At 29.9% G+C, this 24,568-nt stretch overlaps 4 protein-coding genes across 12 annotated transcripts; 2 read left to right on the top strand and 2 right to left on the bottom strand.

Moving 5' to 3' along the window:
- Nucleotide 1: 1 nt before the first annotated feature.
- LOC124950284 (oligoribonuclease, mitochondrial) lies at nucleotides 2-1,347 on the top strand. Of its 3 annotated transcripts, none has more exons than XM_047496735.1 (5): nucleotides 2-90; nucleotides 414-475; nucleotides 577-738; nucleotides 803-1,023; nucleotides 1,147-1,347. In XM_047496735.1, exons 2-5 carry the CDS (start codon nucleotides 428-430, stop codon nucleotides 1,289-1,291), a joined length of 576 nt encoding a protein of 191 aa, XP_047352691.1. In that variant the 5' UTR covers nucleotides 2-90; nucleotides 414-427; the 3' UTR covers nucleotides 1,292-1,347. The 3 variants fall into 3 exon arrangements, with proteins under 3 accessions (XP_047352691.1, XP_047352692.1, XP_047352690.1); XM_047496736.1 differs by having other exon boundaries at nucleotides 59-220; nucleotides 803-1,018; XM_047496734.1 differs by having other exon boundaries at nucleotides 59-220.
- On the bottom strand, nucleotides 1,100-9,282 carry LOC124950280. Of its 4 annotated transcripts, none has more exons than XM_047496727.1 (12): nucleotides 8,943-9,282; nucleotides 6,687-7,084; nucleotides 5,082-5,187; nucleotides 4,663-4,791; nucleotides 4,288-4,514; nucleotides 3,783-4,146; nucleotides 3,503-3,693; nucleotides 2,759-3,259; nucleotides 2,509-2,663; nucleotides 2,106-2,386; nucleotides 1,737-1,990; nucleotides 1,100-1,651 (listed from the first exon to the last, which is right to left on the bottom strand). In XM_047496727.1, exons 3-12 carry the CDS (start codon nucleotides 5,185-5,187, stop codon nucleotides 1,490-1,492), a joined length of 2,370 nt encoding a protein of 789 aa, XP_047352683.1. In that variant the 5' UTR covers nucleotides 6,687-7,084; nucleotides 8,943-9,282; the 3' UTR covers nucleotides 1,100-1,489. The 4 variants fall into 4 exon arrangements, with proteins under 4 accessions (XP_047352683.1, XP_047352681.1, XP_047352682.1 ...); XM_047496725.1 differs by having other exon boundaries at nucleotides 6,523-7,084; nucleotides 8,943-9,281; XM_047496726.1 differs by lacking the exon at nucleotides 6,687-7,084 and having other exon boundaries at nucleotides 8,943-9,281.
- Nucleotides 9,283-12,600: 3,318 nt separating this feature from the next.
- Nucleotides 12,601-24,473, bottom strand: LOC124950352 (Kv channel-interacting protein 2-like). Of its 3 annotated transcripts, XM_047496905.1 has the most exons (6): nucleotides 18,482-20,844; nucleotides 18,190-18,250; nucleotides 15,361-15,588; nucleotides 15,193-15,263; nucleotides 14,898-15,116; nucleotides 12,601-14,810 (listed from the first exon to the last, which is right to left on the bottom strand). In XM_047496905.1, exons 2-6 carry the CDS (start codon nucleotides 18,206-18,208, stop codon nucleotides 14,700-14,702), a joined length of 648 nt encoding a protein of 215 aa, XP_047352861.1. In that variant the 5' UTR covers nucleotides 18,209-18,250; nucleotides 18,482-20,844; the 3' UTR covers nucleotides 12,601-14,699. The 3 variants fall into 3 exon arrangements, with proteins under 3 accessions (XP_047352861.1, XP_047352859.1, XP_047352860.1); XM_047496903.1 differs by lacking the exons at nucleotides 18,190-18,250; nucleotides 18,482-20,844 and adding an exon at nucleotides 24,187-24,473; XM_047496904.1 differs by lacking the exon at nucleotides 18,190-18,250 and having other exon boundaries at nucleotides 18,611-20,844.
- LOC124950349 lies at nucleotides 19,888-23,861 on the top strand. Of its 2 annotated transcripts, none has more exons than XM_047496892.1 (4): nucleotides 19,888-20,217; nucleotides 20,420-20,646; nucleotides 21,280-22,519; nucleotides 22,644-23,861. In XM_047496892.1, the coding sequence occupies exons 1-4, from the start codon at nucleotides 20,100-20,102 to the stop codon at nucleotides 23,225-23,227; spliced, it is 2,169 nt and encodes a 722-aa protein (XP_047352848.1). In that variant the 5' UTR covers nucleotides 19,888-20,099; the 3' UTR covers nucleotides 23,228-23,861. The 2 variants fall into 2 exon arrangements, with proteins under 2 accessions (XP_047352848.1, XP_047352849.1); XM_047496893.1 differs by having other exon boundaries at nucleotides 20,063-20,217; nucleotides 20,416-20,646.
- Nucleotides 24,474-24,568: the final 95 nt, after the last annotated feature.

Genomic DNA, 24,568 nt, shown 5'->3' with positions numbered 1-24,568 from the left:
GATGGAGCCATGATGCAATTGTAAGTTTATAGTAGTTATTTGGAAGTATTTATCTTTATTATTCATTGGTGAATACATAAAAAAGAACACGTGCGTATAAAGCTGTTTAAGTTAATATTAATATAATATACAGTAGATTAGAATAAATAAATGTTTCTTCAGAGTATTAAATTATTAAAAACATGTTTAAAGTGGAAACCATCTAGTATTACTTACAATGGTGAATTAAACTAAGTTATTTGTATTAAAATAGATTAAATAAATATAAAAATATAATATGATCATAAATATAATCTAAAAAAAAATATGATTAACTTTATCTATATTTTTAAATTAGAACCATTCTCATAATCACAGTATCAAATATTTTATAAAATTATTAACACTACAGTTAATATTATTATTTATTATAGTTTCATTACGACGTATGATGAGTGATATTAAAGATAACCACATAGTTTGGATAGATATGGAGGTATATAATTTATTTTTCTAAATATTTCACATACGAAATAATACATAATATATTAATATATCTATTTTTATAACCATTTTTTATTTTTCTCAATTTTTCAGATGACAGGATTAGATATAGAAACATGTCACATTTTAGAAATAAGTTGTTTAATTACTGATAATAATTTAAAAATCATAACCGATCCCTTGAATATTGTATTAAATCAACCAGATTCTATTTTAAATAATATGAATGATTGGTGTAAAACACATCATGCAAAAGTAAGTTGTTATAATGTAACATGTATTTTAAATGAATAATCATGTATTTTGTATGTTGATTTAGACGAAATTAATTGAAGACGTTCAAAATAGTAAAATTTTCTTAAAAGATGCTGAACAAATTGTATTAAAATTTTTGAAATACTATATTCCAAAAGGAAAATGCCCTTTGGCTGGTAATTCTGTTTACATGGATCGTTTATTTTTAAACAAATACATGCCATTAGTTAATGACTATTTACATTATAGAATTATAGATGTTAGCTCCATTAAAGAATTAGTAAGGTTTGTGACATTAATAAATATCAAATAGTATAAAGATGATGTATATATTATAAAATAGACATTTACAATAATCTGTTTTATATATTTTTTATTCATAATTTTATATACATATATATTTTACAGGAGATGGAATCCAGAAATTTATAATTCTTGTCCTCCAAAAACATTGAAGCACAGAGCTACTTCTGATATTATAGAGAGTATACAAGAATTAACTTATTATAAAGATCATATATTTTTATCACAAAATTCTAAGGACAATTTTTAAAACGAATATGTATAGAATTATTTTAAATTAATATTTCACAATATTTCCATCTAAAATTTTGATTTTTTATTTACATCCCTACACCGGGCAAATCGAATAAACTATTTTATTGAATATGTTCTTTCAAAATAATTTGAAGTTAATTATAGTTTTCTCAAAACTTTATTGTGCACTATATTATAATTGTATACTTTCATGCTAGATTGGTGGTAAATATTGATTTATTTCGGATGGAAGATCACTTTTTCTATAGTCATACAAGTCGTCTTTTCTATTAAATGTTGGAGAAGATATATTTTTTTCATTATAATACATCATTTTCTTTAACCAATCATTGTCAATAGGTGTAAATATTGCAATCTACAGAAAGAAAAGAATTATGAATAAATCGATTAATAATCTAATGTACTTAATTATAAATGTAAAATGGAAATTTTTTGTTTACTTGATGCGTTGGAGAGCAACCATTATCCTGACTATAAAGTCCAGCAAGTTCATAGATTCCGTTTTCTCTTTGACAAGCTAATGGTCCACCAATTTCAGTTTGGCACATATTATGATTTATATTATGTGATTTTGCACATATAGAACCATATTCTATATTTATATTATAGTTTTGTCCAGATGCATGTTGCATACACACATCAGGTGATAAAATGTCAAGATCAAGACTATTCATAATAGCACCAAGTGCATGTACTAAATATACATAAAATTTTCTCTTAGTTATTTGATTTAAATTATTTTATATATATATATATATATATATATATATATATATATATACACCCACACACATACACATATTTCTTACCTTTAATTATTGCTTGGCCCCATCCTGTTACAATACATTTATTTAATGTTTGAGTTTCAATTGAATTTGACAGACACAATGGATTTACATGTCTGTTGTATGTTATAGCATTTTCTAAATAGAGAACTGCAATATCATTCACAGAAGATCCCAGTACATAATTTGGATGAATAACGATAGACGATACATTTGTTATTTCGAATGGAAGTGGTTCTTCATGTTCAAGCTCATATCCTAATTTCCATTCTCCAGACTTTACTGAAACTTCTTGTGGTGTAATTCTGATATAAAAGAAAAAGATAATATGTATATAATTGTGTATAAACTATGTATATTAAACCATGTATAAACTATTTTTTTACTGGCTTCAGGTTATATGTACTTAAAAAAAAGAGAATTTTACCCATTTACACAATAAGCTGTTGTTAAAACAATGTTTGGTGTTATTATTACTCCAGAACATAATATACTGCGATGTTTATTTGACAATATCATTGCTTGCCATGGAATTTCACCAAAAGATGTTACAGGCTTATCTAATTCTTCTGTATGTAGAACCTTATGAAAAATATTAAAATGTACTAAATACATATACAGTAATATTATGTGAGTACAATTAATATTATGAATTAATTACAATATATAATACATACATTATTTCGTACTCCACATTTATTTTGTATTTGTTTAGATGGAACCAATACAGAATTTTGTTTGCTGGATGTAGTATTATAGATATTACTTGTGAATGGTCTTGGTACAATTGGAGGTGTTTCATTTGATATCAATGGATTTTGTGGAGTATAGAATGGTCCAATGTCTTGTTTAGTTATATAAATAGAAGAATCAGAAACTTCATAATTATTTTCATTTGATAACGTGGGTAATGTTGGAATAGATGATTTAATAGTAAAAATTTGTTCATTGCTAGATGTAATTGGTTTCACTGAAGGTTTAATAGTTGATGCTGTTTTTGTGGCACTAGTTGGTTTCTTTGGTGGTCGTACTTTTGCTATATTTAAAAATGTTGGAAATCCTTGTTCATCAAAACCACCAGAATAATTTGCTGGTAAATTACCCGTCGGCCATGGATCTACGTAATTCGGATCACGACAGCATTTTCCAATAATTCCATTCTCAGGATTTTTACAACTCTATAGATTTGAGATAAAAGAGAGAAAGAGAGAAAAAGAAAGAGAGAGTAAAATGAAAATTAATGAATTATTAAAATATTTAGTATTGCATTAAAAAATCATATATTTGTACATATATATTTTGAAATTTATACCTTTTCATCAATCTATATATGTTATGAACACTGCAATATATCATTCGATATATATCGAATTGATAATTAAATAAACGAGTATAATTAATAATTACAATTTATAACTTACACTTAATGGAACACGTTGTAGAATATCCTTTTCTGTAAATGTGATAGGCTGTGTGCTAATTACTCCTTCTTTAGTACAAAATTGTTCTTCTACACAAAGTAAAGCTGCTGCACATCCTAATTGTAATGGTACTTGGAAATCAGTAAATCTTGAATTTGGTAAATTCGATGATGGCTGTAGTTCAGCAGAACCTATATCCAGATTCATAAATATCATTTTTATAGAAAATTAGACAATTTTTCATAATATGGATTAAATATCTATACTAAAATAAAATTACCTTTAGTAAATACATGATCTAAATTAGTGCTAGAACTTATTGATGATTGTAGAGGTACTGCAGTACTTGAGCTTATATCTGTATCTTTATTAAAATCAGTAATTTGTTGTTGAATTACAACCTGTTTAACACCATTTTTTATTGTTGATTCTACATTTTGAGATGGACTTAAATCGATCAAAAGATTTTGTTGATCTACTTGTTCTGGACGAATATGTTCTTGATTATTAGTTATGGGATTGACATCAAGATAATCACTATGTTCTAGGAAAGGAATACTTGTGTCACCAACATCAGATGATGATTGTTCGAAATAATCTTTTAAAATACAACATATTTCATATTTGAGATTGCATTGTTGAATCTGAATATTAAAAAATAAAAATAATTGAAAGGTCAAAATAGATAAACATAAATTTCACAGATTTAATAAATGGTCACATAATTTCGAATAGTTCCTATTGCTACAATTAATATTCTAATGTAAGAAATATAAATCTGTTACCTGTTGCTTATCACGAATTAATTCTTTTTGTATGAAATTAACGTATCCATCTATGCAAAGATCTTTATTTACGCAGATTTTATTATCTCCCTTACAAGACAAAGTTAATCCGCCATCGGTTATTTCTTCTTGTTTCAAGTTTGTTTGAGAAAGTGTAATAAAATCTGATACGTCTGTGTTTTGAGATATTGAACCAGAATATAAGTCAGATTGACTAATATAAAGTGCTATAATAAAAATGGTATAAACAAATTATATATATATATATATATATAATGAATTATTTTTCATTAAATTATATTACATTAACAATAAAATGCATACATTAAACATACAATTAAATATACGTTATATTTATTTATCGATAATACTTACAAGGATTTAATTGATTCCAACCTGTGCCAAATTCGCCGACTTGTTGTTCTTGCAAAATGTGTGGCGAGACATTAGAAAAGCTATTATCTTGTTGTTGATCCTGTTTATTATTATACCAAGATGATTGTTCTGTTAATAAAAATAAAGATTGAATTAAATCGTCATTAATAAATAGTGTTTGCAATTATGTCTGTTTTATCAGTAAAAGTTCAGTTTTTATTTATTATTGTTATAATAATAATTATTATTGTTGTTACATGTTAGAATAATTTTTTAAATAATAGTATAATATATAAATTAGTAAATAAAAAATGAATTTATATTATTAATTATATACGCGTATATTTAGTTTTTATAAAATACAATTTATAAATAGAATTTGTAATAGAAATTCTGTTTAAGAAAATTGAACTACTTACGTGATGTGTAATATTCAGGAATCTGATTGTAAGGAAGCCCATTTGTATATGCATTTAATATTAATGCAATCAGAAGTATCCATAATGGTGTTCTCATTTTGAGCATCTTTTAACAGTTTCAAGAATTTATTAATATACGATCAATGTTATTAGAAATAAAAAAAAAATAGATTTTTTATTTCAAGAGTATCGGGGGAATGTTTTTCAATTAATAAATCAAAAAATATTTTTTTAATGAAATATTTACAAATTTATTTCAAATAGAATAATATTGGAGTATATTACGATTTTTAATAATATCTATAAGGATTAGAAATTTTACTAGGAATATTACTTCTAATATCATTGAGAATTGACCCGATAAAAATATTGATTAACGATTGAAATATAATTTGAATAAAAATGGAACGGAATTGTAGATAAAAATCACAAAGCTAAACGATGATAGAGGCAACAAAAGAGATAGATCGGACTATACCGACGAATCTGATTAGAAGGCGTGGAAAGCTATTAGAGACATATGCATGTTAAGTTAAAATCATTCATAATCCGAATGAATTACAATCGATGATCGATATGATCTCACATGCTTGTAATAGAAATATAAATGCGTTAGTAATAGTTAGATTCTTATTAAAATGAAGTATATATAATTACAAAAAAAAAAAAAAAAAAAGAAAAAAAAAGAAAAAATCAAAAATACATATATCGAATCCTTAAGAATAATTTTATAACAAGGAGAAAAGGTCTTTTAGATTTGGAGAAACTTGTTTTGCCACTCTCTCGCCGAAGATGATTTTTATTTTAATTTTATTCCGATGAAATATGTGTCGCATTACAACTAGATATCGTTAGATAGGGATGTAGACACTTTGTATCGATACTCCTCGTAATCTTATTTGTCTAATAAAAATTCTAATTTTCTAGCGTGCATTTTAAATGTTATTGAATTTATTAATTTAATACTTTTTATTTTGTTCATTGCCTTCTTATTGCTTAACTGCAACAAGAAATCTTTCGTCAGTGTATCTACATTTATAATTAATCGTCGAATACTTAAAATTCGCTTGATTATCAAAATCTGTGTCAAATAACAACGAGGGGACTCTCCTTTCTACGTAAGAGAATTAATTAATAAGTAAATGTATCTCCTTTTTCTCGTAAAACTTGATGAGAAATTTAATCAACAAAATTAAAATCAAAAGTGAAATCCGAGAAAGAAAGTAATAAAATCTTGACACGCGGGAGATTCTTATCCTTTGACTTTGAAATATTCTTAAATCTATATATGTACGCGTATATATGTGCATGCTAGATTTTTTTCTCTTCTACTTCGTCTTCTTGATATTTTCTTTTACTTTTTTTTTTTTTGATTTTTACGCCTCTTTTACTCCGTGGGATGTCACTCCGTAATACGAAGCACGTTGTTAGTTAGACTTACTTTCACTGCTTTTCAAGGCGGTCGATTTTGTATGCGTCATTTCGTCTAGATGTTTTTGACAGGATGAATTCTCATCCATGCTTGACGCAACTTTTGTACACCGATATGGAACTTCTTCTTTCTTTCTTTTTAGAGATTACAGTTATAAAGAAGCGTTGATTTACCTTCGGCCTTTAAGGACGCGGCGGCTATCCGACTTCGTGTGATTTCAATTTGCCAATTTCTTTCATTCATTCGTTCCGCAACATCTCTTTCTTTCCTTTTTTTTTGTCACTCTTGATGAATTCCAGATGATATCATTGGATGAATTCCAAATTATCGGTGTCTTTTACAATGACTCATGAGGAATCCAATTTGGGTTCCATGGACAAGGTCAATTAAAAAACGAACAAGGTCTGTCCCCGGTTATCGAGTAACTTCTTCGAGTTACTTTGATATATTCATGTCACATGGAATGCGGAGGTGGTATTGTAGGTGATGTGTCCATGTTTATATGTTAGTATTATTAATGTCAGTAAATTTATTTTTTTTTCTTTTCTTTTTTCTTTCTCGAGGAAAGCTGCTGCAAAATCGAACGGTAAAATGTGTTTTGACCTCTATATGTGAGAAAAGAATGCGGACAGAAATTCCATCCCACATAACAGACACGCTCATGCGTGTATACATACATATATATATATACGCATATATGAATACAAAAATAAAACATCCTACCTACTAATACTATAACTATATTTTGCATATATTTTGCAAGAACATGGTACTCTCGTAGATATTGCAAATAACAGAGAAATCGATAAAAATAACTTCATTCTGTCGAGGTAATGTAAAACCTAGCGAGTTTCGTTTCAGTCAGTTACGTAAAAAAAAAATAAAAAAAAAAAAAAAAAAGAAGAAGAAAGAATAAATAATGAATTGATTATTTATCGATCAATGATAATAATCGATAAAAAATTAATTATTTATCGATCAATGATAATAATATATAGGAAATATTAGAAATATTAAAAACGTCTTCTCGTATTCATAAAATTTTCTTCGAAGAGAGTGTTTTAGTCATTCAGTGGCTAATACAAGGATCTTAAACCTAAATATCGATAGAGAAAAAAAAAGAGAGAGAGAGAAAGAGAGCGTACGCATTTTTGGAATTTTCTTTTCTCTATCGAAATAGTCCTCATAGTTTTTTCAAGGCTACTATTCTCAAATACATATACTAGTATTTCACTCATCGACGTAGTCGTATATATGCATATAAGTTTTGAGACTTTTGATGAAACATACTCGAGTAAGAAGTGTTTGTTCACAATTCAAAACGAGCGTTACGTCAAAATTAGGCAAATTGACAGATCAAACGAAAATCTCGACGTTGATTGCGAATAGTCCGAGAACTTTCGAGGAAGATGCTTAGGCAATGGCAATTCTTGATGAAATTATGATATCTCGCAAAAATGATTATATCGAATAGTAAGCGAGTGCTTTCGAAAACGTGTATCTATGTATATGTCCATACATACATGTATAGGCATATATATACATACATACATACATACATACATACATACATACATACATACATATATAAATACATCGTGTATCGATCGATGCGATTTCGCGTATCGATAAAATGTACGATACAGAAATGTGGGTTATAGGTAATATCGTTTGCCAGGGGAATTCGGACATGCTTTCTCAAGATCGTCGAAAGGAAACGTCGAGTATATGAGAAGAAAAGAAAAGGGAGAGAAAAAAAACCACATACACATACATAAACACATGTAAACGGACACACGTGTATACATATAAACATATCGAAGAAGAAGAAGAAGAAGAAGAAGACTCTACGTCTCCGAAAGGAATCGTCCGATAATTTTTATACTCCCATATATACATATATATGTATATCGGTGGCCGCTACCTTGCCGCTGGTAACATCCTTGTAAATTTAGATCTTAAATTTTCACTTTCTGGAACGTGAAAGCTGACTCTCCGACGTCATGTAATTATTGCTCCCTTGGCCGGCGTCGTTTCGAAAGCACTTATAGGAGAATCCGGGATATACATCCGGCTTTGCGATATCGATTATTATATTTCATATTATCCTTTTCTTCTTTGAGAAAAAACTGAGATGTGATGAAATATACCGAAATGTATTCAATTCAAATTTTAATGCAAAGGATGCAAGTAAAGTTATATATAAGTACATATATTATATGAAGATAGATGTTATGTTAGGATTGCAATAAGAATGAAGTAATGTGTGTGTGTCTGCGCGCGTGTGTATACATTCATACATACACACGCACACACATACACACATATATATATATGTATATAAGGCGAGAAGAATCGAGACCCTATAGATCCATGCTTACACTTACTCTCTGTTTAATAATATAAAAACGTGTTATACGCGTACTTACTTTTTAATCTCTGTATCCTTCTATATGGAATATGCGTATGCACGTGTCGCTTAAAAGAAAGTCAATATAACTGGCGATGGTTTCATATCCCTTCTTCTCTTATAGTATCCGCCGATATTGAGTATCTCTCCCCTCCTTGCCCTCCAATGCCGCTTGAATTTCGATCTTTCGGCATCTCCACCTATGCTGGTCAACCGGGATACGTTAACTTTTTCGAACGATTCACGTTTTTATCACGGATGTAATTCCAAAAACATTTTTTTACGTCATACAGATTTTTTCTTTTTTTTTTCAGGTTTTTTTTTCTTTTTTTTTTCTTTTTTTTTTCTTTTTTTTTTTTTATTTCTCTTTTTTTCATTTCCATTACGTCCTTCTCCTTCTCCATCCTTTTCTTCTTCTTCTTCTTTTTTCTCTTTCAGATTATCACAATTCATCGTATAGATTGACTCACAGACTCCCACGATATGACACATATATAATGAGGAAAAAAAGAGAAAAAATGAGAGAGAAAGAAGCAGAGGTTTGGTATTACCTTATTCTATCTTAAGAGCAGACTTTTTATGGGAAAGATCCTTCTTTTATATTTCTCCTCCCTGTACCAAAAAAAAATATATTTCAATCGTTTCCACAAAGCTTACTCGACAAAGGATATTGTAAAGAAACAATATCACGCGTGCAAACATTTACGTGCAAGGGATATCTTGAAACGTGAGCTTAAGATTTTATAATTTTATCTGTTATATCTTTTTTTTCTTTCTTTTTTAATTTTTGATTTGTGCATACTATACATTGGACATTATATTTAATAGAAACCGGTTATCTCTTTTTAATTCTTTATTGTTTTCAAATAATTCGTAAGTATAAACTCGAATATTTATTAAGTCTCATTAAAAAAAAAATTTTTTTTTTTTATAGTAGAATTTCTTCTAGTGTAATTATCGAAGAAAAGGAAAAAAAAAAGAAAGATAAAGATGAAGTTAAGTAAAATGTTTGTCTGATTTTGCATTTTTATAGTCATAAAAAATTTAATTATTTGCAATCTACGGTATTTATTATTTTCTATGGGTTTCGTATGGCAGACAAAATTTTTCATAAAGCATATTCTTAAACTACTCTCGAAAAAAATTTGCATTTAATTTCTCAACAACTTACAATGTCCGTTACAATACACAGACGATAGATATCGTATTGTGTATTATCGATCAATCGTATCACCTCCGAACGCCTTCATTAATGCGAGTTTCATTGCAAATACGTGGCGCCACGATTAACTATCTTGAGTGATCGTCTTTAACTGCTAGATAAAGTTTTCGACAGGTGAATAAACCAGGCTTTGCTTTGAACTGGTTTCAAGGCCCGTTAAAGCCTCAGGGATAGCATTTAGTTTTATACATATATATATATATATTTTTTTTTATGCTATCATTCTATACAAACGACGATGAAATTTCATAGTGATATATAAATGTGTGTATCGTCGAATCGATTTGGGGCCACTCTCTACTTCGAATATTTCTCATTTCTATCAAGAGATCACAGAAGGTTTAGATCTTTTAAAGCTTCCGTTACTTCACTACGAATATCTCGAAAAATTCACTCGAAAAATCTGCGAAGGCACAGATTACATCTATTATTCGTTCATAAATTTAAGTTTATCGTTAAAGGAGTAACGCATTTGATATGTAAGAACATCATTCATGAATTTCGTATGGTCTTTTATTACGTTTTACGTAAAGAATTTATGTTCTTCCACGAGTATGCTAATGATACACGAATATACTCTCACTATGGTATACAGATATTTTGTTTAAAGCGTCATATCTTGAATTATTTTGTCTTATTTTGATAATACTGATATTTGTCGATTACATCGTTAACATCGTTAAAATTTCTTAATAATAAAATGTTCACTTTTAGTTTTGATACATAAATCAAAATTATACATAATCATACATATATACATATACCTATTATATTTAATCGTGAGTAACTCTTTTTATAACGTCGAGTTTCCTCATGATCCAAATAATTTTATAGTTATATTCTTATGTAACTTAATGAAATAGATCATATTACATGATTTTCCTACTACAAGTGTTTTTATAATATTTGTAATTACGTATACTATTAACATAGTTAATCTTACACGCATACCTAAGATTTAACAAGAAGAATACGGAGCAGGGTCAGATTTATTTTGGCGTCGTGTTTAGAAAGAGAAAGTTCCGTGTCATAGATCATTACATTTTCAAAGGGCCATCCGTCCTATCTCTTGAATAGCGTCTAACAAAGCGTGTTCCATTATTAGGTAGAAGAAGTTACATACTATCCAAATTGAAAAAGTTGCGTGTAAAAATTAACTTTCTTTTTTAGAAAATTAATTTCTTAATGAATCTATAAAAAAATATATTAAATCATTTGTTAAAAGATATATATAGATTAGTTGCAATGTTAGTTCTTAGAAAAAATAATTTTATCAAAATATAAAAGTGTATATTATATTGCTATATATATTTGTTAATAATTTTTTTTTTTATATTTTATTACTTCTAACGAATTTTGAAATTTTTTTATTCCACCATAATCTATTTTTTTTTATCATTTAAATCCATAAGATTTATATTATATTAACAAGGATCTATATTTACATTATCGATAGCAACTGATTATAGTGCCTATGATGGTAGCAATTAAAATTATAATTAGTATACCAAAAATAATCTGGTATATAGGTTTTTCTTGCTTTTGTTATATATACTATCATTTTTACTACATTTATAAAAATTTCTATCACACACTATAATTCGATTGTAAATTTTTTCTGTATTATTTCTAATATATGTAATATAATGACTGAGTTATTTCTAACCGGTAAAGCAGAGATCTACTATGACTGATTATTATCTTCCTGATCGGTAAAACAAAGAACTACTTTTACCGATTATTATTGGATATTGAATATTGAATATTGGATAAATATTAAATAAATCTCGTTGGATTGAAATATGGGTATATAAATAGGCCCGGAATTCGTGTCGTATATACGTCGATTCTTTCTGGATTAAAATTAATACGCGCCACGGAAATTATTTATTTGTTTATTAAATTGCAGGTATGGATAATTAGGAAATGATAATGAATTATAGAAATATTAATTGTTTATCATATTATATAATATTCTTTTAACATTTGAGCAAAAAGATCAATTTTCAATTATTGTGAATGACAATTATTTGTATATTTATATCTAAAGGCAGAGATTTGGATTTTTTTTTAAATGAACATGCACTTTCGTGATAAGCATTCGGGAATACATTAAAATTGCTACGCTATTTTAGAGAGTTTTGAATGTGTCCTAAAAGTACAGAAATTTTTTAAGATAATATTGCGAACATCGCTTATAGAACTGTTGGAATCTATGCAGGTTATTGATTTGAACAAACGGACATACGCTAACTTTTGTTAGTAAAGTAGATAAGTATATTACAATAGAATAGTTTTTTTGCATCGAATGTGTACGGATTAGAAATTGTATTAACGCATTATTTACATATCTTGAGAGGCGTACCAAAAATGTCTTAAATGTTGTAATAAAAATAAATGAAACATTACAGGATGCTTGTGAGAAAAATACGCAAAATAATCTTACATATTTTGCTATAAGAAAAGCTATTAAAAATTGATACATGTATATAGATTCGAATTAATTTCATAAAGAATCTCTTATTAATTCATTCAGCAGAAAAATATGAAAAGTACGTAATATACCCTGCATATCGAATATATCGCATATAGAATTTTTTTTCTTATAAACTTATTTAACTTTTTTTCAACATATTTGACGATTGACATATTATATTGATATTTGATGTATCGCGTTATTTCACAAATCGAATGTACTATGCACATTGTTGCTAATTGATTTCATTAAAGGAAAAAGAGCTTTCTTTTCTTCACACTCTTAAATATTTTAAATATTAATTGTTAACTGAACAACAACGAAGTATTTTTCGAATAAAAGAAAGCTGTGAAGAAAAGAAATTCTTCATTAATTCTAATGAAACCAATTTCGAACAATATGCTATACATACGTCATGTTATCGATACACCTACTAACGTTGATATAATAAACATCGTCATAATATCGATAGATAGTATTTTAAAATCTGTAAGTAAATAAATAAGGTACAGGAGAATCACACGAGGCGTTAGCTTGTATTAGCTAACGCTTCATTTATTTGGTCGAGACTACCAAGGTACTATACAATATTCATTCATATTGCAAATTTCAACGTGAGACACCCAACGTAATCAGATAGCAATTACGTTAATACGAATTTCATTCGAAATTCATTCGGGTTTCATTCGGAATGATAAAGAGATTTTAGTCACATTATGACGATGTCTCCGTTGGGATGTCTCTCATTTTTTTTCTTCACTTTATCCTTTGGATAAGACACATATGCCCGCTAATAGGTTTATAATTTTGGATAAAATCACTTATAAGTGAGGAATGTTGTTTAAAATCCGTTTAAAGATGGTCACGGAGAATTTCTCTAAGATTTCATTTTAAAATACGAATAAAGACGTTTTTTTCTTTTTTTCTTTTTCATTTTAACGAGCATAACTAGCATTTAAAAGGCCCCAGGAAAAATTGTTGCATCGAAAAAATCTAATTTCCTTTTATTCATTTTGTTGTAGTTTCACCATTATTAATTTCTAAGATTATCTTCGGCGAAATCAGCTCTTTGATATCACGTACTTCCACTTTTGACGTTTTTAATATCAAAATCCGTTCGCGTTTCTTTTCTTTCTTTTTTTTTTCTTTTTTTATTTTATTTTTTTGGCATTTTTCTGTCACGGTTATGCATTGGAACAGCCATTTCAAAGCTTTAAATATAAGTTAAAATTTATGAAAAAGTATAAAAATCGTTTGTAAATCGATGTGTAGAAAGCTAAAGAATAAATTACGTCGAACTTGATGAAAATTAGAAAAAGCGTTAAAGATATATTTCGATTGATTATAATTAATTAAGAAATAAAGTATACGATATATCGATCGATCGATATAATTAAAGTAAAATTTTAAGAAATTCGTCTACCTAAATTTTCATCGGTAATCATGAATCGTGGAAGTTACGTTAGAGTAAAATATAGTTCCTATATTTTAATAAAGTTATAAGTGTGTGACACGCTATTTGAACGATGTCCGCTGAAAGTTTCGATAATGTCAATTATCGTACTCTGACGTGGCACGGTTGAAAGACTGGGTAGGTAGGGTAGGTACATACATATTTACAAACGCGTATTGAAATAGTTTTCATAGTGTCATTTCCAGGAGACGTACCATTCTATATTTCTATACCAGTGACTATTTTGAAACATTAAAAATCCATGATTTGATTGCCTTTAAGGTTTATACGACACGATCCTGTTTTTATGCTATCCCTGTTAACTCGAAATATACATTTTTTTCTAAGCATAATCTTCTATTACACTATCTATTCTTTATGCATGTATTGTGAAAAATCACCATTCTTTTTTCTCTTTGTTTTCTTTCTTTTTTTTTCATAATATATCGAAATAGTGAGAAAGAGATTCGAAGATACAATATTATCGGAATTTAATATAGAACGGTCGTCCTCCATAAATGGAACTCATGAAACTCTTTTATACGCTGTACGTTATCGATCGCGGAAGAAAATGAAAAAGCTTTTGATAACTTAATGGAAAAGATACGAAAGTAACGTTAAACTCTCACAATACTGTGTCAAGAGTGTCGAGACTTCGTAATAATTGCTCGTCCTTAGAACACCATTGCACCAATTCCTCGATAGTTACAACGCCGTCCTTGTTCGCATCCATTAGCTAAAATGTATTAATGCCTTATCATTTCGCATTGGCCCGAAAGAGAAACATAAATCGCGAGTTACACGCATTAATTACGTAACTCACATGGAATATACGATCGACGTGTTCGCGTGCAGCCAAATGCGGCTCGACTATTTGTGGTTGAGTATAACGACCCAGCATTTCATAAATGGATCCAACGACGTCCAACATTTCTTCCTTGCTGATTAATCCATCGCCATCTAGATCATATAATCCGAAAACCCACTGTAACTTTTCTTCCACCGATCCTCGAGATACTTTTGATAGAATCGTCAGGAACTCCTACGTATCGATGTATAATAAGTCCAATGATATTTATTTTTAAAAATTGCAATCTACCTGCATCGAATAATCTCACCTCGAAACTTATTTTACCGGAATGTTTCCTCTTCATAGTGTTGAACACGTAATGAGCATACTGGCTGGCATCTGCGATCACCGAATTAAGCAAAATAACATTTTGTTATAAATAACATTGTAAGTTTTATGATCTATTTGCGCTATCTTGAACATTTGAAATTCTCACCTCCCTGTGGAAAAAATTGCGAAAAGATTTGTTTGAAAGCTTCCTCGTCGACCAATCCGGAAGGACACTCTTGCTTAAATCCACGATAAATCAATTGTATCTCCTTTCTTGAAAATCTCGTGTTAGCTGCTAAGGTTGCCAATTCCTCGGGCTTGTGACGTCCCCCCAAGGTTAAGGTCCCGCCTCCAGAACCCCCTAAAACGCCCCCGAGTTCTTCAAGTTCTCCCTCTGTAACGTTGTCAAGGGGGGCTTCACTCTTAATACTGCACCACGTGTAAAGGACGCTCCGATTCTAAGATATCTTCTTGCACTTTATTTTTTACTCAGGAGCAAACAGGGTGGGTTCTTCCTCCTCTCATTTTCTTTTGTTGCTTATTTCTTTTTTATTTTTTCTTCCCTTCTCTTTTTTTTTCTTTTTTTTTTTTTTTACTACCAAGCGTAAAAAAAAGAGTGAAAAAGAGAGAGAGAGAGGAGGAAGTAACGTTTCTACTTACAAAGTGAGTCATTCTTTACGGTGCAACGAGCAGATTCATACTGATGGCAGTGTATGCACCGTCTGCCACGTATCTATGCTGCCAAGGATTTCTACCAAAGACAGTGTGATAAAGAGCATCTACTAAGTATTCGGAGGTAAATAACAACGGGTGCAATGTATTTACAGAGCGAGTCCGTATCGAGTGCGTATTTTGACCCCCCTTCCCTTTCCCGCCCTTACCAACCCCTTATTTTAAATTTATCTAATATCAAAACGACACGCGACATTCTTATATATTTAACTTCTTTTTTTTTATCTCTTTCGTATTGAAATTCCACTATTATTATTATTATTATTATTATTATTATTATTATTATTATTATTATTATTATTATTATTATTATTATTGATAATAATATTATTTTGATCATATTCTTGAAGATGAAAGAACGCAGAAATTCGATACAGAGAGATAAAAAGAAGAAAGATAACGATGAACTCTTACGCATAAACGTCGTTGCAAATCTAAAGGTTTTCTTTTCTTTCTAAAATCGTTCCTACTGATCTAAGGGGAACTAACTTTTAAATTCGCGCCGTCGAACAAACTCGTAACATATCTTTATAATAGAGTTATATCTATATATGTAATTTTGCTTGATAATTATCATTATCTCCCATTCCATCTTCGTTGTTTATTTATTTAATAACATTATGAGTTTGTCTCGACGTCATGAAATTTTGTAGTACGAAGCAATTACGAGTATTTACATTCGCACAGCATTTAAACTAAAGTTACGTTCGAATCTAAAAAGGTATGATAATACACACCACTGTAGTAACAACGAGAATCTACTGACAACAAGACTATTTATCTATGTTATCATCTTTCTAAAAGGGGAGGCATAAAGATAGAGAAAGAAAGAAGAGATAGAGAGAAAGGGATAGAAAGAAATTCATATTTAAATTCACTAATCCTTTAACTCATAGGTCCTAGACACGACGTTATTCGGTACTCTCTACATTCGCATAAGTACGTTCGCCATGCAAGTGTAACATCAATTAATTTTCACATAATATGTCGACATGCCTTTTCGAACTTCTTATATCACGTTAAGACTACCAACCAAACGACCGAACGAAACGTGCTCAATCGATCTTCCTCGAAGGTCGAATACAACAAAAATGACTCTTAAAGGCTAATCGATTGTGTGTCCATCGTGCCTCTCATCGCGTCTACTTTTCCGAAATAACTCTTTCACGCAATTCACGTTAGCGACACGACGAGATAGGAGCTTCTCAAGTTAATAGATTTCTTTGATCAATGTTTAATAATTCGACGAAGTTTTATATTAACGCATTTCTTAATTTAAGTACATATTAAAAAAAAATAAGAATAAAAATATCTTAAATATATATTTTGCATCTTATATACAAGATTTTCAAAAAAATATAATAATAATTTTCGTGGGATCAGATTATTCAGCATATTAAAGGACTTTGATCTTAATTCGATGTGATGGGTTAATTTAAAAAAAAAAAAAAAAAAAAAAAAAAAAAAAAAAAAAAAAAAGAACAAGGTGTGAAAAGGAAATATTAAAGTCATGATATATATAACAATAAGAAGGATATTTAAAGAAATATCGAAGGTCTAGCGTCAAACGATGATTGCATTAGGGAGGTTCGTTCGTGAGGATTTTCCTCTATATAAAGAGTTAATCAATGAAAAAATGGACACGTGTGTTCTCTAAAACGAGAAGAAAAATGTGTGTGAGAGAGAGAGAGAGAGAGAGAGAGAGAGAGAGAGAGAGAGAGAGAGAGAGAGAGCAAGAGAGAGATAGAGCTCCTGATCCCGGGCATCCGGGGTTACCATGACGACGAGTCAGCTCCTATCCCGTGACCTGCTCACGTTTTTCATCCCACTTAAGTGATCTTTGTGGGAGATCGTTTCACGATCTAAATAAAAATGTAAATACGAGAGAAATAATAAAAAAATTCGCGTGACGTCGGTCGATTCGGCATATCACCTATACTACAACACTCCACCTCCCTCATCTTATTAATATTTCTACTATCGAAAGGGTGGTGTGTTTCTTTTTCTAATTTTCTAAAATTCCTAAGTGATTCAACGAAAGAGGGTAAAAGAATATAGGTATATAGAGAGAAGATTTTTTGACATTGACTGTCAAAGAACTTGCATTGTAAGTTTAAGTGGGTTTATCAAAGAGAATCAGATATAGAGAAAGATAGAAAGAGAGAAAGAGAGAGAGAGGAGAGAGAGAGAATTGATATAGGGACAGAAGAAGAAGAAGAAGAAGATCTAAGGTGAGATCTTTTATGTCGAAGGAGCCTCGCACCTTGGCGCTGCATCTCCATCGACTCTTGGCGCTGATGCACCTCGGCGAATTACGTTTGCAGCTAGTAAGAGCGAACGAAGATGAATAAGAAATAAAAGGAGGAAAAAAGGAATGAAGAGAGAGAGAAAGAGAGAGATAGTGAAAAAAGATATATATATATATATATATATATATATATATATATTATATATATATATATATATAATGAAAAATAGGAAAAAAGGGAAGGAAAATGCGAATATGGAAAAGCTCGTTTCGTTCGTTCTCCCTTCGCGGAATAAGAAATCCTCACTCCGCGGCTTCTCGAGGACGATCATCAAGGAGGAGAGACATCGTCGAATGTCCTAGCTGCGATCGCGCACCACGCTGATAACGCACCACGGATTACGGACGATCTTGGCCCTAAGATTGGTGAACTTACGTTTCTCGCGGCTCTTACGTGCCTTCATTGGCCGTATCCGGTAGAACGTATGTAGATCGGCGAACCGATCGCTCACCGAAGAGAGAAAGAAAGATAGAGATACGAAGGAAGAGAGAGAAAAAGAGAGAGAGAGAGAGAGAGAGAAAGAGACAAATAGATAACGAAGAGCTCCCTCTTCCTCTCTCGTTAAATAATCGATTATCGTCTATATCTTTGATAATATTTTGTCGTTCTCTTCTCTTTAATTTCTTTTCCTTTCTTTCTTTCTTTCTTTCTTTTGTTCTCTCCTTCCTTCTTGCAAACAGGTTCAGAGAATTTATTGTTCGCGAATCGTTCGTCGTGGCCAACCCTCTCGTTCGATCGTCCCCCTCGTTCTCACTTGTCTTCTACGGACGCGCGACAACGATGCAACACGTCCGCCCTGTTTTCCTCCACTGATGCCTCTCTCTCTCTCGATCCGTTCGACGCACGAATACCGGAAAGCGCAGTCCTACCTCTCGCGCAAGTCAGTTTCCCTCTTTCTTTAGCACCTCGTTGGGCCAACCCAGTATAGGTCAACATATACATTCATATGTGTTTCATATATGTGACAGCCGTCACACCGATAACATACGCTACTTTTTCTTTATTTTTTTATGTTTTTTATTTTTTTCTTTTCTTTTTTCTACTTCTTTTTCTTTTTCTTCTTCTTCTTCTTCTTCTTTTTCTTCTTCTTTTTCTTCTTCTTCTTACAGTTACGTTTCATCCCTTTTATACGTTTTATCTTCGTTCACAAGAAACTTCGTATGTACCTTTTTATCGATAAAGTCGATTTATTGATACATCGAATTTAATAATTCTTTTTCTTATTTTATGTTTCTTTTTTTATTTTCTTTTCGTTTATTCTTTTCTTTTTCTTTTTTCTTTCTTTCTTACTTTTTCAAAAAAATTCAATATTTGTCTGACTAATATTAATCGCTTGAGAAAAGATAAAAATTAAATGGATTTTTCTTTGTATCTATCGAATTAATCCAAAAAAACAAATTGATTTACTCAGTTTATTACGAATATATGATGATATTATTAATGGAAAATGAAAATAACCGTAATATTTAGTCTCCTTTAATCTTCCCAGATTCAATCAATGAAATAATGAAAAGTTTCTTTTGATCCTTATTGAATATCTGAAAAGAAAGCTTAAAATATATTTTCCTTCGTAATAAACTACAATAAACATAAAATATAACGATATATATATTATATCATTGTACGAGGAACTCGATCGATCAACAATACAAACGAAGAAAATTTAAATCTCGTTTTCGTCGCATAAACCACGGAAGAAATCGTGAGAGATACGACACATATAAATAAGTATGAGTACTTTCTTCTAAGATAGGAAATCGAAAATATTCGAGAGAATTGATGCGCGTTTTCCGGTAGCAGACGATTCTTACCAACTATTTGTGTACCTGTTACATCCGTAATCCGTAGAAGATCGCGCGGTTACATGGCTAAAATCTCTCGAGTCCCGGTATTTGAAAATGAACGGCAACGATATCTCAAGATTGTCATACAAGGAATTGCAAGCATTGGCTGTGAAATATCGAGTGCCAGGCAACATAAAGGTAATTAAATTATTTTCGACCGATCTCATACATTATCTCGATTTTCTAATATTAAGTAAAAGGGAAGAAATTTTTCTTCTCGATATCGATGAGTTTTTTCGCGACGTTTGAAGAAGACCGGTGTAATATTCGATCTTCGATAATTTTCTTGTGACATTAAATCGAGCTTTGAACGATCAACCGATCGTTTATCCACAGAAAGAGCTGCTTATTAAAATAATAAGGGCCGCAAGAAGCAGAGACAATGGCGAAGTCGATAGATTGTTGAGCGATTTAAAACAGACGCGGAAGAAGAGAACACGAAAGATCAAGGCCGAAAAGCTTGGTATAACCTCCACACCGATACAAAGTCCAGATAACGTCATGGCCGAAGATTATTATCATTCGCAACAACAGCAACAGCAGCAACAACGATCGCCTTATCAATGGGTGAGATTATATCTCTTTCCTTTTGTTTCCCTTTCTTTCTCTCTTCTTTTCATTCTCCCTGTCGTTCTTTTTTCTTTTTTTTTCTTAAGTGCGCTCGAGTCACGGTCTATCTTTCAACCCTTTACTCAATTGATTATATTACGTCGTGATCCTAACGCGATCGATGTTTTTATCGGTCAAGAATATTCCGCCGCTTTAAAGTGATCGTCATATATTCTTTCATTTATCATAGATCGTTCTTCGTGATCCATATACGTTCGTAATCAACTCTTTTCTATTCAAACATTTATTTATTCATTTTTACAAGATATTATTTAAAATATTTCTATATTTATAATTTTAATTATTTATAAATGTATATATATATATATATATATATAATGTTATTATATACATATTATACATATACATATATGTATACAAAAGAATTAGTAAATTTTTAATAATCAAATATTTATATTTTGAAAAACAGTAAAATAAAATAAAATTTATGTCCCATGTTCCAAAATTGATGACATTTTCCATCTTGTAGATTAAATTTATTAGGTTTAGAGTATTTATATTATTATTTGTTTTTTTGTAGTATTTATAGTATTATTTGTTCTATAATTGTTTGTGTTACATTTTTATTAGGTAGGTGCAGAAGAAGAAATTGTAAGTAGAGAGGATGACAAGATTCCACATTATGAAGAATTTAGGCAATTTTTGTTACGGAAAATACAAAGAGAATTTCAAACATATAATACACCTCATAATCCACAACACGAATCGACAATTGTGGATCTAAGAACTACGGCAAGTAGTTCTACTGCACATTCCTTTCCTGTAGATATAGTTAATTGTTCTAAGCCTAATTTGATAGGTATTAATGAATCGAATTCTTGCATATATCCTTTAACTAATCATATACAGTATCATCACCTACAAAAAGATTCAAGCAAGAGTACATGTGGATCAATACTTCTTAAAAAGATGTTACAAGCTCCAGTTGGTACAAATTTAGGAGAACTTGCATCACCAGTATTTGGAGATTATAGAGTTTGGCCAGTAGAACAATATCATTCGGAAAATATATTAGATAATTCTGATACGTTAACAGCAGAATCAGTGGACAATGATAATGAAGATAATCTTGTAATCAATACAGATTGTTATGGAGTTTTAAATAATGTTAGGGATGAATATCTTTTACATGATACAAATTTTAAGAATGTACAAGATATCGATCAAATGTCTAATGTACTAACCGATCAGAATAGTAATCAATACCATTGCAATTATGCAAACAATGATTTAAAACAAAATTATCAAACTTGGACTATTACAAATGTTATGGATTCTATAGATGAAAGTTATATTGATACGGATATAAGTACTTCAAAAGTACTTCATGCTATTTATCTTGATAATCCAGTAACAAATGCAAATAATGGAAATTCAAATTATAGATATCATATTAGTGAGAATGTTTATAATGATAATCCAACAGTACTTAATATTGATTCATCTGAAGATCCTTTGTATTATTCTCCAACTATAATGTCCAATGTACAGTCTACTTCTACAGATCAAGCGTACTTGGAAAATCATAATAAATATATAGGGGAAACAAGAGAATATTTCCAGATGACTGGTTCTGCAGGTAGTATAAATTTCGCATCAGATGTACCTGCACTTAATCAAACATTACCTAACAACATTCCATGCAATTCTGAAGTTACATATCAGTATTCTAATTTGCATGACAATCATCAATCATATGTTACGATGTCTCAAAGTTTTGAATCACGACAATCCAATGATCTTGTAACATCGCAAGATATGAATATATGTAAAGATTCTGTAACAGAGAGAGTACAGTCATGCTCTGATGGTAGGTATGCATTATTTAATAAATCTTAAATAACTTTATAAAAAAATATTGAAATATCACACAATTCTGTTATACGTTATATATAAAAGAAACATTAAATAATATAAATTTCACACATTTTTAGGAATGTTAGATCCATTTTGGCCCAAGTGGTCCCACAAAAAATTATCAGACAATAATCTTGAAAATATTTTGAATTTTAATATATCAAAAAGAATAGATTATACGAAAATAGATCAAACATCTTGTATATATTGTTATACTGCGCCAATAGTTACACATAAAGCCGTACTGCCCACCGATGTTTGTTCTCAACAGATAAAGTTAGTCGCAGAACAGAGACACCATTCCTTCTCGCCTTACTGGCTTCTTTACAATGATAGCTCTGCCGGTATGCGCATGGCTAATATACAAAGTAACGCCGATGAATGTAGCGCGGAACAAGTATGGATGATTCGCGCTACATCGATGTCTAATAACAACAATTCGAATATCAAGGATTCTATAGATGAAAGTGAAGATTCGATAAATGATGTTTGGATGAATGATTACTCGAAGTATCGTATGCCTTTACAAAAAGATATAAACAGTTGCGAAGTTATAAACGCAGAAGTTTCAGAAAGTTTATTTTCTACCATACATACGGAATCAAACTTAAAAAACGAAACTATTTCTACGAGTCAAATGCAAGAGGATATAACCTATTGAATTATTTATATATAGTGATATGTGTGCCAGTGGTACATTGAATTGTATTATTATTACTAAAGAAAATATAACTTTTCACACTTCAGGTCGATTTCTTACAGAATTTCATAACGAATACGACGTATTATATCGTTAGAAAACTCTGCGTTATCCGTTTATTTACTGAAATAACGAAAAAGATGTTATTTTTAAAACGCCCACAAAATTAAATTGAATGTACTACCTCCGTTAAACGTTGATAAACAAACGAAGAAATGAAAAGACTGAAATAATATGATACGTTTAATATACTTTAGGAACAAATTTAAATATATTATCATAATATATATATACATACACACATATATAAAATTATTTACTATATATATATATATATATATATATATATATATATATATATATCTTGTTGCATATATACAGATATTAAAATAAATAAAAAAAGACTATAAAGATAAGACAAATGTATACACGTTAAATGGTGAGATAATTAATTTATATCGTGAAAATAAATAATGTTTAGTTCTCACGATTACAGGTAATAGTTTAAAATTGTTATTTCGTTATTGTAATCATGAATAATTAATAATTAATACCGAAGGTATTGTATGTGTTACGTATAAACACATTAAAATACCGCAATACAGTGTGATATATATATATATATATATGTGTATATATATATATATATATATATATATATATATATATATATCGTACAAGCCGGTATAGTGTGATATTCTAAATGACAAAATGATCGAGAAAGCAAACGTACCTGCGAAAATACCCACGATTTATGAACCAAATGTATCTCGTTATATTTTTTGAAATAAAATCAAATATACCTACATTCGAAATGACTGTGCATTTGATGAATTTTTGACAAAATTCGTGGATACGTATAAATCGTTTGAAAAAAAAAAAAAAAAAAGAAAAAAAAACTAAATCGTTTTACGACTCACCCGGAATGCCTTCCGCTTGAAACTGAGACCGGATGTAATTTAAAACTCTTACTGGTACAGATTCTCTTCTTCTACTTTTGTAACCCACCAATTCTGTTTCTTTATTTCGCGATGTACTTTGTTTCTCAGAAGATCTTCCCGGGGTCACAGTAACGCTATACATCTTTTCGTCATTAAATTGTCTATTTGTTAATCTACTTAACGAAAGACAGTAAATTTATTTAATAAAAATTCATTTAATATGAATCACCGGTCGACTCCTCGTTGTTTCTCGTTCAGATTGTTCCAAAATGTATGAATATACAAAAATTTATTAAAATGTTAGATTTATCAACGCGTGAGAAAGACGCACTCACTGGAATAAGGTCTCAGTCTCAACTGC

This window comes from Vespa velutina, chromosome 7, assembly GCF_912470025.1.
Source record: "Vespa velutina chromosome 7, iVesVel2.1, whole genome shotgun sequence".
NCBI lineage: Eukaryota > Metazoa > Arthropoda > Insecta > Hymenoptera > Vespidae > Vespa > Vespa velutina.
The sequence above is the reverse complement of the archived record's forward strand: the minus strand, read 5'-3'. Positions and strand labels throughout refer to the sequence as shown.